At 34.0% G+C, this 13,522-nt stretch overlaps 1 protein-coding gene across 5 annotated transcripts; it reads right to left on the bottom strand.

The window, feature by feature from the left end:
* Nucleotides 1–1,418: 1,418 nt before the first annotated feature.
* On the bottom strand, nt 1,419–8,685 carry PNM1 (Pentatricopeptide repeat (PPR) superfamily protein). Of its 5 annotated transcripts, none has more exons than XM_088847054.1 (6): nt 7,032–8,685; nt 5,894–6,164; nt 5,664–5,731; nt 3,342–3,455; nt 3,083–3,137; nt 1,419–1,804 (listed from the first exon to the last, which is right to left on the bottom strand). In XM_088847054.1, exon 1 carries the CDS (start codon nt 8,614–8,616, stop codon nt 7,216–7,218), a length of 1,401 nt encoding a protein of 466 aa, XP_088703180.1. In that variant the 5' UTR covers nt 8,617–8,685; the 3' UTR covers nt 1,419–1,804; nt 3,083–3,137; nt 3,342–3,455; nt 5,664–5,731; nt 5,894–6,164; nt 7,032–7,215. The 5 variants fall into 5 exon arrangements, with proteins under 5 accessions (XP_088703180.1, XP_088703182.1, XP_088703181.1 ...); XM_088847056.1 differs by lacking the exon at nt 3,083–3,137 and having other exon boundaries at nt 3,255–3,455; nt 5,894–5,977; nt 6,071–6,164; XM_088847055.1 differs by lacking the exon at nt 3,083–3,137 and having other exon boundaries at nt 5,894–5,977; nt 6,071–6,164.
* Between the last annotated feature and the right edge of the window lie 4,837 nt (nt 8,686–13,522).

Genomic DNA, 13,522 nt, shown 5'->3' with positions numbered 1-13,522 from the left:
TCCACATATTAACTTAAGCCGTCCAAAATTCTTGGCTCCTTTCAAAACTACCATCAGGTTCACTTACATGTCTGATGTCGGACAATTAGATCGGTGATTAGGGAGCTAGAAAATATCAAAAATTAAATAAATCAAACTAAAGATTAAGGGGGAGGGGATTTAGGGGGATCCAAAGCATGTTGATTGCTCAAAGGTAAAAAAGGGAATGTTAGCTTTATGGAATTATTAATAATGTATTTGATAACTGATTTAGAATGTTAAAGAAGTTTTGAATACCTATGTTTGATTGACCGTAAAACATTTGGCTTTTAGAGAGCTATAAATGAGCCAGTTTCAACCGTTTAATCAATTTCAATGATATGAGGCCGATACGAAAGAAAAATTTAACACTCCTAATCTTCAACATACCTAACAAAATGATCGTGTCTAACAAAATGCAAGGTTGGCTCTCTCACCCCCTCTCCCAAACAAATACACATTTTATCATATAGCCTTTTTACTAGTATCCAATCCACTAGGCAAACGAAAGCTCATTAGGAAGAATATGGAGGGGGAATCCAATGTTGGCTTATACAATTTGTAACATAGTATAAGAGAAGTATAATAGAATATAGAAAAAATATACAAATAGACCGTTTAATTTTAGTACAAAGAAGTCACAATTATTCTTTTCCATCAAATTTCAAATCAAATGATTATAAATGTACTTGTGACTATACTCAAAAACCAACAAAAAATTCCTCAAAGCTTCGTGACACACCCCACGCTACGCTATATAATTGGTAGGATTAATTACGACCTCCTTGTACTAAAGATAAATGATCACATAGTATACATTCCCAAGAATATATTATTCCTATACATTAAAGTATCCTCTCTTATTGAGGATAAGAGCTGCATCCCAAGCTCTTTTCTTTTTCTTTTTTTTGAATATATTAACCATGGAAATGTGGGGTGGGACATTATGTTGAGACATTAAGTTGCATCCCAAGTTTCAAATCCTGATGCCTGAACTACCCAAAAGGACAACCACGAATTACGTAGAGCTCACTCTCTTGTCACAGAACATTAAGCACATACAGCATGCCTCAATAATAATAAAAAAATTAAACTCCTAAACAGAAAGAAAAATGGAGTGCAGAAGACAGAAGAACGAGTTGAAAACCAGAATCAATTCTATCAAGCTTATACGATGGTGAGAGCAACAAGCATGGCAGCAAACTTCATTAGAGAATAACAACAATTAATATTCAAATTTAAAAATTAAACGAATTATAATTCCCTATGCTTTTTATAGTGCTCCAAGGAAAGTTCCAAGGAGGAATAAAGGAAATGATTGATAAGGAAGACGCTCCCCCTATTATGGAGAACATCTATTCTCACTAAAACAAAAGAAAAAAAGGATTAATTCCACAAAGTTTTCCAAGGAGAAAAAAGTGATTATATTTAAAAGTATCATTCTAACCTATATATCAAAACGCAAAGCCCAGAGCAACATAACATGTGCAACCGAACAAGCCTTAAATTTGCCTCATAACTCAACGGAATTTATTACAACAAAAAGCTCCCACAAAGCCCAAAGTATCTATTTATGCTGCCGGCTGCCGATTCGTTCTCATACAAAAGTTCAACCTTTTCACATCTTTAGCATCCCGTAGAACCCGGTTGATATGCGTTGAAGCAAGTGAAATAGTACATAACCACCAAGAAACAAAGCTGTCACAAGATCTGATGAACGCAGCGATTGAGGATTGTCACTCATTGTTTCTCACTTTCTTGATGGATTTTTATGGAAATACCCTACCTGGATGATCATAAAATAGTAAAATCACATAAGTACATCAATTAAGAAATGCTTGAATAGAAAACACACCCTCAAACAACTCATTTGACTTAATAAAATTAAAGCACAAAAAGAAAAAATGGAATAACATTTCTGGAATTCTACTGAAAGCATCAAGGAAGAGATTTCTTAATATTTTTGCACTTGAACCTTTGTTACAAAGAGTCAACTCAAGTAGCACCTAATCGTGCATGTTTGGTTAACTCCTTTGACTTGATTGGCCACCAGACAGTCTCTAAAAACAATTTCCATTATATACATCGGAAGAAAGGTGCAAAATGGAAAATATCTTTGAACTCTCTTTCTCATTTCAACCAAGGGGTAAAAGAAAAAGTTTAAGCTAATAGAGAAAAAAACCTGGCCATGATACAAAGTAATGTACCCTATCCAAATCTTAAAATCCTAGAAGTGGGATGTGGAAGCTACTAGAACTCTTGCTTCAAGGAACACCCAAATTCCAAACAAATTAAAGGCAAAAGGTCCAACAACATTTGATCAATAAATAAGCTTTTTCTTGTCAAACATTTGACATGCCAGAAGAAAAAGCAAAAAGACAAAAAAGATAGTGAATGAAGACCAAAAGAAATCCGATATTTCCCATGATAATAAGGATCAATCCCCACCAAACAGAAGATAAACTATTTGAAATAACAAAGGAGTAAAAGAAGATATTGAAATAAAAAAGAAGTAAAAGAAATGAGTAGATGGATAATTTACATCAGCAGGGATAATTATCAAACAGGCATAGAAGATATTAAGATAAAGCTGGGGCGATAAAGAACAATTTTTCTTTTCTTTTCTTTTTTCTTTTTATTTTTTTTAATTTTTTGAAGAAAAGATGTCCACATATTAAAGTCTAGTTTGTGTTTTACAAAACCATGAGTAATGGGTGACGGCTTCCCACATGCTGGGTGCTAAGAAGTATACAGTAAAACAAGAACAAAAGAAAAGACCTATAATATCCCTTGAGGTACAAAAAGATATGGGATGATAGTTTGTTGTTAGAAAGATTTGGGGTTAGCGAAGGAAGAATCTAGAAGATAGAGAGAAAAAATAGAGGAGCCAAGAATAAAGAAAGGAATAAGAGAAAAGACAAAGTTCTCTAGCATCATTATGTTACTAAAGATCCCTGCCAAACATTGTCACATGAAAGTATACAAAACTACATATGCACCTTGTTTTTACAATATAAACTAATTAACTAAGACTTACGAAGATCTTGGAACTACAAAAACATACAAGCCAGAATGATTATCCATGATCCATCCTCATCCATGAAATAAGCATGATACCGCTGCTCATCAGAACAATTAAGATTATTACTACACTTGCTCAATAGATGCATGCACAATTTTCCATAATGGAATACACTGCACCAGCTAATGAGGTCAGCCAGTGCGCAAAACCTCACCGAGCTGACTCAGAACTTGCCCAACTTGGCTCGGCTCGAGACCATCATGGATCCCGAGCCAGTATGCAGCACCGGCCCAAGTCTTACCTTTTTTCTGGGCCTCCTCTGTTAGATTTTTAAAGACTCGGCCGAACTGAACCTGCTGACCCTGGCTCGGGACCCTCTCAAATGTATGCTTCCAGCTCCAGTTAGAGAGAAGTCCTAGAAAAAAGCAAAAACAACCAATGGCCAGTCATGTAGGGAACTAAACTTAAACTCTAGATAACCATTACACATGGACATTGATTCAAAACCCAAATGCAATACATCATAGCAATATGGGAGATACTTATGTTTTTCAATGCTGAATAACCTTTTCATCAATACACAGGTCACAGCAAAATAAAACAAACCTTGAATACCACTTTAGGTACACTCGAATCAACCAGACTATCAGCCATGTGATTTTCCTTAAATAAAAGTTCCACTTGAAAAATAAAACCAAAAGTAAGACAATATATTCAGAGTTGTCATGAGTACCTCATACAAAAGCCCAGAAACAACAATCAGCCTTTACATTCATCAGTTACAAATCAATACATCAACTTCATAGCAACATGGGACCATGGGAGGAAATAGGGGCTAAAGATAAATCTACTATTGTGGAACACCACCCAAGTCTAGGCCAAGAATTTCACCTATTAGAAGTACCACCTCCAGGAACAACATTATTGGAGTCTAATACATAGAGTAGCATCTTGAACAGAAGGCCAGCGCCAAAATGACATCTACTTCCATTTAAATTTAAACAAATGAGTCAAAATTGAGGATTCGCAAGGCTCCATACTTCCCATATTAATATATGAGAGAATAAGAGATGCTTCATTTTCATGGGCTGGTAGGCTGTTCTCCGATAGTGGCCACAAAAAGTTTCAAAACACAAACCAGCAAGGACTTTCTCGGTTGTGATTCACCAAGTGACAAAATGTTAATGAATAAAAAGTCCATTGCTTTTTGCATGTGTTCCAAATGCATTCTTCATATGCCCAAGATCCTAATCATAGAAAATTCTACAATCCATGCTTAACTTGTGGCCACAATTCTCTCCACTTTGTACAATGTCGTCAGAGCATGATAAGGAGTGTAAGTTTCACGGCTAAACCATTATCTTTGATTATACATGAAATCAAGGTACAACAGTTGTCATTCATCTAAATATTTCCGTAAATTGGACTGCAATAAATTTAAAATTTTCCATTTTTTTTTTTTTTGAACATTAACTGTTAGTAGTGGATCAGCAATTTTTTAAACCGTTAGTAGTTTCCGAAAGGGGGTAGCGTTGATAGGAATAGAAACCGAGACCGGTAGCTGAGTCAAAGGGGTACTACCACCTTGACCTCAACCCCATTCCTATAAAATATTCCAAATTAGCAGTCAAAATATAATTTATATAGAGGATGGCTCTTGAGATTCAGGTGTATGGAGTACACCCTTCATATGATGCAAGGATACTTGTATAACCTTAACATACTGGCATCCTATCATGTCAGAACCGATACTGACACTGGCTACTCAAAGGATACAGGTACTGGCTACTCAAAGGATACAGGTAAATATAAAGGAAAATGGTTTGATAGGCTGCAGCCCTATTAAAATAATAAAGCCTCACCTCATAACTCATCAAAAAATTGTCATTCAAGTATTAGAAAACATTTACAATGATCATCTTGGCTTTAAAATTATGCTTGTGAAAAAAACTAGGATTTTACGCTCTAAAAATAGTGTCTATTGTAATAAATTATCTAGACCATTAATTTCACCATAAAAGTGTTCATAGATCCAAAAGATCTCTACTATTTGTTGAGTTTCAAATTTCATTACCGGTGTTGGAAATTGATTTAGAGCCATTATGGAGATTTCAGTTTCCAGATGAGGACTTGAGGTGAGGCTTTATTTTGCTTTCATAAAGCCTAGGCCTTATAGAAACTTCATCCAATTATAAATGATGTAACTATAGAAAATACCACAAGAATACAACATAATATTATGCATTATGATGTAGTGTATATGTGTATCACCGTGCAGCATGCATAGACCAATCAAAAAAAAAGAAAGAAAGTGTGGGATACATATGTTTATGTATTAGGTAGTACTATACATTTAGCAAAGTGGCAGGTAGACAGCATCCTGCATTGGGAGAAATGCACAAAGATCTAACCACATTCTCCATATCCATGTCCATAACTGTATGTGGGCAAATTATTGCATTTTAAAGAAGCAAGTGTAAGCAATTCACACCTTTCTATCCCTAAGAATAATACAATCACTCATGTCCCACTAAAATCAATTTGACTAGTCAGGGCTAGTTAATCAGCTAAAAATAATAATATCTCTAAACACAGAGAACACCTAGTTCATTAGAATACTTACAGGAACTCCAAAATCATAAGCAATAATGTCACGACCATCATCTTGTAGGAGATATGATCCAAAGATTGCTGGGTAGAAATTCAATATAAGCAAGGACAAGCTCAAGAATATCTAAACATAATTTTATTCAGTCAAACTTATCTATCAAAACTTCCCAAATGAACAAGGACACAAACATAGAGAAAAACAAAAAGAAAGAATAAAAGATGCGAATAAATTATATTTCTTACCAGTTCCCATGTATACAAAGCCTGTTGAAAGAGAGAGAAGATGTAAAACACAGCGAACGACAGCATGAGAACTGCAAAAACACCCTTAAAAAGCCCATTTATCAAGTAAGAAACCACCAATAACAATGATACCTTATCCTACAAACTTTTCCTAATAAGGTCTTTCACCATAACAACCTGTAAAAGCTCAAGGGTGGTCATTTGATTGCCCACCATAGAGTGTTTTATTGTTCACGTTTCTTCTCAAACGATCTGACAATCTCCTCTTGCTCTATTATCAAACAAAACCCAAAACTTTACTATTTCCATTAAACCGAGAATAACTAATAAACTAAAAAATTGGGACTTTCATCTAGGCACACTATCATATGTTAAAATGTTAACGAGACACAAAACAAGTATAGTATTATGATCTTGGCCACATGGAAAACCCCAACATTTAAGTTACTACACTAATTATCTTCAAATGTATGAATTAGGGATTTATTTAAAATTGCTATGACACAAAAAAGACATTAGAAAGTCACTAATTCCCAGGAATAGAATGCTACATATTGGACAATCATATTATATAAAGCATTGAAGTAGAATAGAATTTCAGAAAAAGAGTATCATATACAGTTACAATCTTGAGTTAATAATTTGAAACTAAAATGATAATGCTTGTATCATATACAGTTATCATCTTGAGTTAATAATTTGAAACAAAAATGATAACGCTTTACTTATTTCAATTTGCAAATACACAAAACTTCAACAACACATTGTTATCCAGATTCATAAGCCCCATCTTAAACAAAAAACTCCATCCAAATGAGAATATAGATCTACGACACTCGGTACCGCCATCCCATAAAAACAGATAATAAAACAAGAGTCAGTCAATAAACAAAGCTTCATGGCCATGACCAAAATTTCATGTTTCCATTTCTCAATCTCTTGACATCTCATAATTGAAGAAGTTGAGACCAAAACTATTTCAAACATGTATAACTAAGCTCTCATCCTACAGAAACTAGCCAACTTAAGAATCATATGTTGTTTTATTTCATTGTAATCTCTACCTCAGTTGAAGCACAAAACTAAAACAGAGAAACAAAACTCAATGCAATAGACATTGCTTCATTAAATTCTTTACCGATGCGTGAGGTCATTCTCCTACATTTGCGGTAGGAATGCAAACACACTAACTGTAAACCCAGGAAACCTTGGTTCAACATTTTCTTGCGATGAAATAAACAAACTTCCTGCAATTCCGTTTTAAGAAAAATCACCTGAACTCTTAGTTCAGAAGCATAGCATTGGATCCCAACCCAACATCATCAATAAGCCCTTCTCATTAATTTCTTGGGCTTCTTCACAAAGCTCAGCCTGAGTTTCCTAAGCCTTTTCCTCTTCCTCTCCATCTTCATAGGCAGTGTCTCTCTCTTTGGCTTCTCTTTCTTAACCTTCTTCTTCTCAACAAACCTAGGATCAACTTCATACACAGCAGATTTAATGGTGACCCCTCTTTCTTCTGCCTCTTTGCAAAGCTTATCAGCTTGTTCAGCCCTGCCATGAACACAGAGTTTCCAAATAAGCAAATCAAAAGTCATGCTCCCTGGTTCACATCCATCTTTCTTCATCATTTCAAAAAGTTTCATTGCATGATCAATCCTCTCAATTCCACACAAAACCTTCAGAAAACCATAGTAAGTCTTAATGTTTACACCAAAACCAGAGGCTTTCATTTCCTCAAGCATTTCATCTCCCTCGCCTAATCTTGCAGCTTGATAGAGGCTCCTGATCAAAAGAGTGTAAGTCTCTGAATCAGGGCTGCAACCCCATTCACTCATGCTCTCGAAAAGGTTCATGGCCACTTGGGTCTTCCTTATTTTGCAGTAAGATTTGATCAAAACATTGAAAGTCTCCGTGTTTCTAGCCACACCAGAGGTCTCCATTTCTAACAAGACTTTCTCAGTCTCGCTCTCTAGCCTAAGAGGGTCTCTTTTCCTGCATAACTTGCATACACATTCGAGAATCGAATTGTACGCCGTGGGACCAAGCTCAAACCCACCTCTGTAAATCTCACCAACGAGCCTCTTTGCCTCATCGAGCTTCTCTGAAACACACCAACCCTTGACAAGAGCATGGCAGATCGCCTGATCAGGAAAGATTGAATCAGCCATTCTCTTCACGAGCTCCTCAGCCTCGCGTGCAAATCCATGGTTACACAGAGAACCAACTGTCACGATTAAAGCGTCCTTATCCTTTGAAAACCCCAACTTCTCCATGTCTTCAAAGAAACCCACCGCTTGTTTTGCCCTACCAGCTCGAACCAGCCGATCAATCACTGAAGCGAAGGTCTTTGGACCAGTAGGAGCAGGTGGGGTCTCTGAAAAAAGAAGATTAATGGCCTTGAAATCCTTTCTTCGACCAAAGTAATCAACGAGAGACTTTGAAGTTTCATCAGAGGGGATAAACGAAGATGGGTGTTTCAGAGCGTAAGAGTAAAACCCTAGAACTTTGCGACCAGCTTTGGGGGACGTATTGAGAAGATGAGAGAGAAGTTCAGGAGTGGGTTCGATGTTGCTTTGACCAAGGTTTTCTTCCAAGGGCGAATCGCTATGTAAAAGCTCAGAGGCCTTGACCCAACTAAGAGGAAGCTCAAGTTCATGAGAAGCGATGGTGGAGAAGCGGAGAGAGGAGCGGAAGAGGCTCGCCATGCGAGCAATGGGCACCATTATAGCTGCAGAAGCAGTGATAGCGAGATATCAGTGAAGAGAATGGGGCGCCATATATGATATAGTGGAAGAAACCCGTGTTGTCAAACCGGACCGGTTCACTGGGTTCGACCGGTCTATGGAATTAAACAATTAATAAAAACTAGTAAAATACAAAAAAGGGAAAATGGAGAAAATAATAAAAATCATTTTAAATAATTTTGCAGGTCTATGAATTTTTAGAAAATTTAAAAATTGAAATAATAAAATTAGAGAATAAAAATATAGAGAAAATACATTTTTCAACTGTTTGCATTTTTTTTCTACCTTTATTCTCTTTTACATTTTCCAATCTAAAAGTGAAGAAAATAGTAAAATGACAAAAAGTGTTTTGAACATATCACTTTTTCTTTTGTTTTTACGCATTTTCAGTTCATTTTCTTATTTAATGGCTTTCTACCAAATATAAAAGCCCTTTCTTGTTGCAATCTAAAAATTACAAGTATAAGAAATAATAGCAACCAACAAAAAATTTTTTTTTTTTTTTGGATTTTCAGATTTACCAATTAAGGGCTTCTACAAATATCAAATAAAAAACCCTTACAAGTTACATTATCAAACCTTAAAAGTAAACCCAGATATGTAAATAAATAAATACTGTATATATAGAGGAACCGCCATAGTTAGAAATCGCACGGCGACTTTTTGAAAAGGTCAGAAAAAATCACGTAATTTTCATAAAGACGTTTAAATCAAGCTTTTTTATGGAAAATCATTGTGTAAATGAAATACTGTTATTATGGAAAATCATTGTGTAAAATCATTGTGTAAATGAAATACTATTATTATGGAAAATCAATGTGTAAATGAAATACTGTTATTATGGAAAATCATTGTGTAAAATTAGTTGTTATTATAGATAATCATTGTGTAAATGAAATACTGTTTATAGCAAATCATTTTATAAAGTAAATCATTCTATAAAGAAAATCATATACAAGCAAATTACTGTGATTATTTGTAATAATTGTTTTCATAAAAATACTGTTTATGGCAAAAATTAGAGCTCAAGACAGTCTTTTACTGATGAATGAGAAATAGAGAATGTGACTACTGGACCAAGTAGTCAATATTTTGTTTTTTATTATGTGATAACAAAGATAAACAATATAGCTTAAACTGTAAACTTACAGGAGCAAGCCATTGTACATATAGGATTAGTTTCCCAAACTTAATCCTTCAGCTTTGCTTGTTGTTTTCTAAAAACCCTATTCCTGCTCTCTCTAAAATTCCTCTAAAAATAAGTTAGGGCCTTTTCACAAAGTAATACAATAAGGGATTTCTTCCAAAACAACATCCCAAAAAACACCCTCTTCAAACTACCCCAAATTAGCATCCCATCTTCCTTTTCTCTCTTTAAAAATCAATTCAGGCATCTTCCATTAGGGTTGATCTCTTCATTCTTCTCTCTTTATTAACCCTAATGATTCATTCTTCCTTCTTCTCACTTTATAAACCCTGATGGTTCATTCTTTTATCTTTATAAACCCTAATGGCTATGAGCCCAGCTCTATGTTTTCTCTTATTTCTTATCTCTCTAAACGGTAATTACAGAGATGCTAAAACCAAACTACTACGAACCTCTTTTCATTTAAAAAAATTATAAAACTTTTACTATAGTTATGGAATGACCATGGTCAACTTGACATAGTTAAATCATTGGAACAAGAAAACCAAAACCGTGTATTTTTTCTTCTTTGGCTAAGTAGATGTAATGTTTAAATATTTAATGAATAAATATATATATTATATTTGTCACTATATCATAACTAAAGTACTTAATGAATAAATTTATATACTATATTTGTTTTTGGTATGTGTTTTTTATAGTATTTAATGGGTAGATTTTATATGGCACATTTTTTTTTTGTATATACTAGTTAATTATGTATTTAGTATTGGAAGATTAGATGAAAGTCACGAGACATCTAAATTAATTGATTTAATTATATTAGTCTAATAAAAAAATTTTAGATGATTTAGTTATAGAAATAGTTTATATAAAGTTACAACCTTAAAATGTAAAGTTAAATGAGCACCTCAAAAATCAAGTAGAAAATGTTGTTTTAATGTTAAAATGCCCTCGAATATATCACCTCGACATCATCGATGCCTAAATATGCAAAAAAAAAAAAAAAGATTTTGAGTCCCAACACATTATTTAGACCGCATATTTTTAGGATTTTCACATGTTTATAGATCTACTTGATTTTAACCATTTATGGGGATAAAAATTTTATAATTAGAGATGAAAATATATTTTAAGATAATCCTTTTTTTTTTTTACTAAAATTACATGCTATGATAAATTTTGGAGGTGCTTCTTGATTGAATTGTTTAAGGTTGCAACCTTATAGAAACCACACCCATTGGTTACTGATGGATTTGACATAATTTTTATTTTTTAGAATTTCAAAATTTATAATATTATAAATTTATTCGCTTTTTTTACTCCAATTTTTAGGGCCCAATCCGATATATTAACGATATCTTTATATGAAGTATTTTTGCCGATTTGTATTTTTTACCCGCTTTTTTCATACAATTTTTTAAAATAAAAAATATTTGTTTCCAATTTTATGGTGAACCGATTTATTGATAGTTCCCGACATGCTAACCATGGGAACAACCAGTGGAATTTTTATAATTTCGGATAACATTCCGAAGGGCTTTTGCAGATAGTAAAAGCCTTTCAAGAATAACATAAAACCGTAACCAATAATTCAAAATACGTTTCAATATGAAAAGCCTAATTTCATAAACCCAACAAGCCAAGTGCATAATTTTTATTTATTTTGAATTTTCTAGGATAAAATAATAAAACAAATACTAAAGTCGATAAAAAATCACCTATTGCCTGAGCTTTGCCATAGATTTGCCTAAAATAGACTAGAAATCTTGTTCTAACTTTGGTGGTGGAAGCTTGTGTCAGAGACTTGAGTGCATACTTAGCGAGTCGAGGACAATCAATAAATCGGTTTACTATAAAATTGGAAACAAATCGTTTTTATTTTTAAAATCGGATAAAAAAGTTGGGTCAAAAATACGGATCAAGAAAAATTCTTAATGTAAAGATATCGGCAATACATCGGACTAGGTTCAAAATTCGGAGGCAAAAAATAAGATAAATATATGTTTAATTTGTATTATAGTTTTCTAGCACAATAGCTTAATAATAATCCCAATAACATAAAATGGCATAGTCCCTTAACAATAATCCTAATAATGTTTTATAATTAAGTGTAGAAGTACACTATGATTCTTAGAGCATATTAGCAGCATATATAAGAGCTTGATGAGACTTCGAAAAATTATCATATTAGACAAATTGCATTGGAATTTGAATCGCCACAACTGGACACATTTTTAACAATGGTGGAAACCCATACTTGTTCCGTAGTACGAGCCTCATACAAGCCGCGCCCCAGTGATATTATTCTTCCTTCATCCGGGGCTGCCCTAACTTGGGCAAGCAACAAGGAAGACAAGACCGGCAAGGAAAACCTGACCCTAACCCTAACCCATTAAGCGCAAGGGAACAAAGAAGAAAGAGAATCCGGCTAGCTATGCTTTGGATCTACGGACAGGTCTCACATGTTGCAAGCCTGCCACCACTCCTTTGGAACTTGGGCTTCTAACCGAATTAGCACTTCTCAGATCAGGCTAGGCCTCTATTTTTTTGTCTGTCATTTTTGTGAAATCAGTAATATTGAAAAGCTCCAATCCGAAATGTCTTGAAGAAGCTACAAATAGGGCTCAGGCAAGACAACAATTGGGACTTCGTTGCTCTGTATTTAGAGAGAGAAAACAACCTTGATCAAGATCAGGCAAAATTTGGGATCACTGTTTTTATATAGAGAAAGAAACCCTATGGCTCCGGAAGATTTAGAAAGGCAAAAAGAATTGGTAGAGCTGATTTTAAAGATTTTGAAAGAGAAAAAAAACCGTAACCATGCATGCACAGTTGGTAGAGATTTGGGTACTCATTTTTATGGTTGTAGCAAGATTTGGAAAAGGCAATAAGAGATAGTGGAGCTAATTTTAGAGATAGAAATAAACCCTAATCATGCTCTGTTTGTAGAGATTTGGATACTCCTTTTTTAGGCTCAGGCAAGATTTGGAAACGCAAGAAGATTTAGCGGATCTGATTTCAAAGAGATAACAGGAAGATGTGATTTTTTTCCATCTCTAATTTGTAATATTTCTTGTTAACCATATGTTTTTTTTAGAAAGTATAAAAAAAAATATCTTTTAAAAAATAAAAATACAAGATACGATTTTTTCGTCCCGTATAATTCGCTTTTTCATAACCACGTGTTTTTAATATTTTTCTCAAAAAAAAATAAAAAAAAACGATTTTTTCTTGAACTTTTCAAAAGAATCCAGTTTTAAATATTTTTCATAAAAGCTCATTTTTTTGAAAAAATCGGCATTTAATCACCTATATACTAACTATGCTTGAGAGTAAAAAATTCACCTATTGCGTGAGCCTGTTTTCGAAATTAGTGTAAATCGAGTCGACCTATGAACACTTGAAATTTGACGATCCAAAAAATGCATTAAAGATGCAATATTTCAAAGATTTGAAATCCATTATTCTCACGCTCATGCATCTTAAGGTCGAAATGATCAATTTAAGGATTTATGGGTATTGAAATAACCTCTTCTAGTGAATTTTTGAAACGTATCCTAATTTGATTGTTTAAGGCCTTATCCCTATATAAAAATTTTTCTTTATTGGGATCCAAGGAAATTTGAACCTAATCGTTTCTTGGGCATATTGGTCACCTCCAAACAACACTACCGTTTTCTTAGGGTGAATTTCAATGGGCAGATAGCATTTATTCTTAGGGTGAATCAATCGGCA

The sequence above is a fragment of the Amborella trichopoda genome, chromosome 9 (genome assembly GCF_054954075.1).
Source record: "Amborella trichopoda isolate Santa Cruz 75 chromosome 9, AtrichopodaSantaCruz75HAP2 v2.0, whole genome shotgun sequence".
Classification (NCBI taxonomy): Eukaryota; Viridiplantae; Streptophyta; class Magnoliopsida; order Amborellales; family Amborellaceae; genus Amborella; species Amborella trichopoda.
This window is presented reverse-complemented; position numbering and strand designations above follow the sequence as displayed.

Coding starts and splice junctions, on each gene's coding strand:
- PNM1 (XM_088847054.1), bottom strand. CDS start 8,616: ATGGTGCCCATTGCTCGCATGGCGAGCCTCTTCCGCTCCTCTCTCCGC.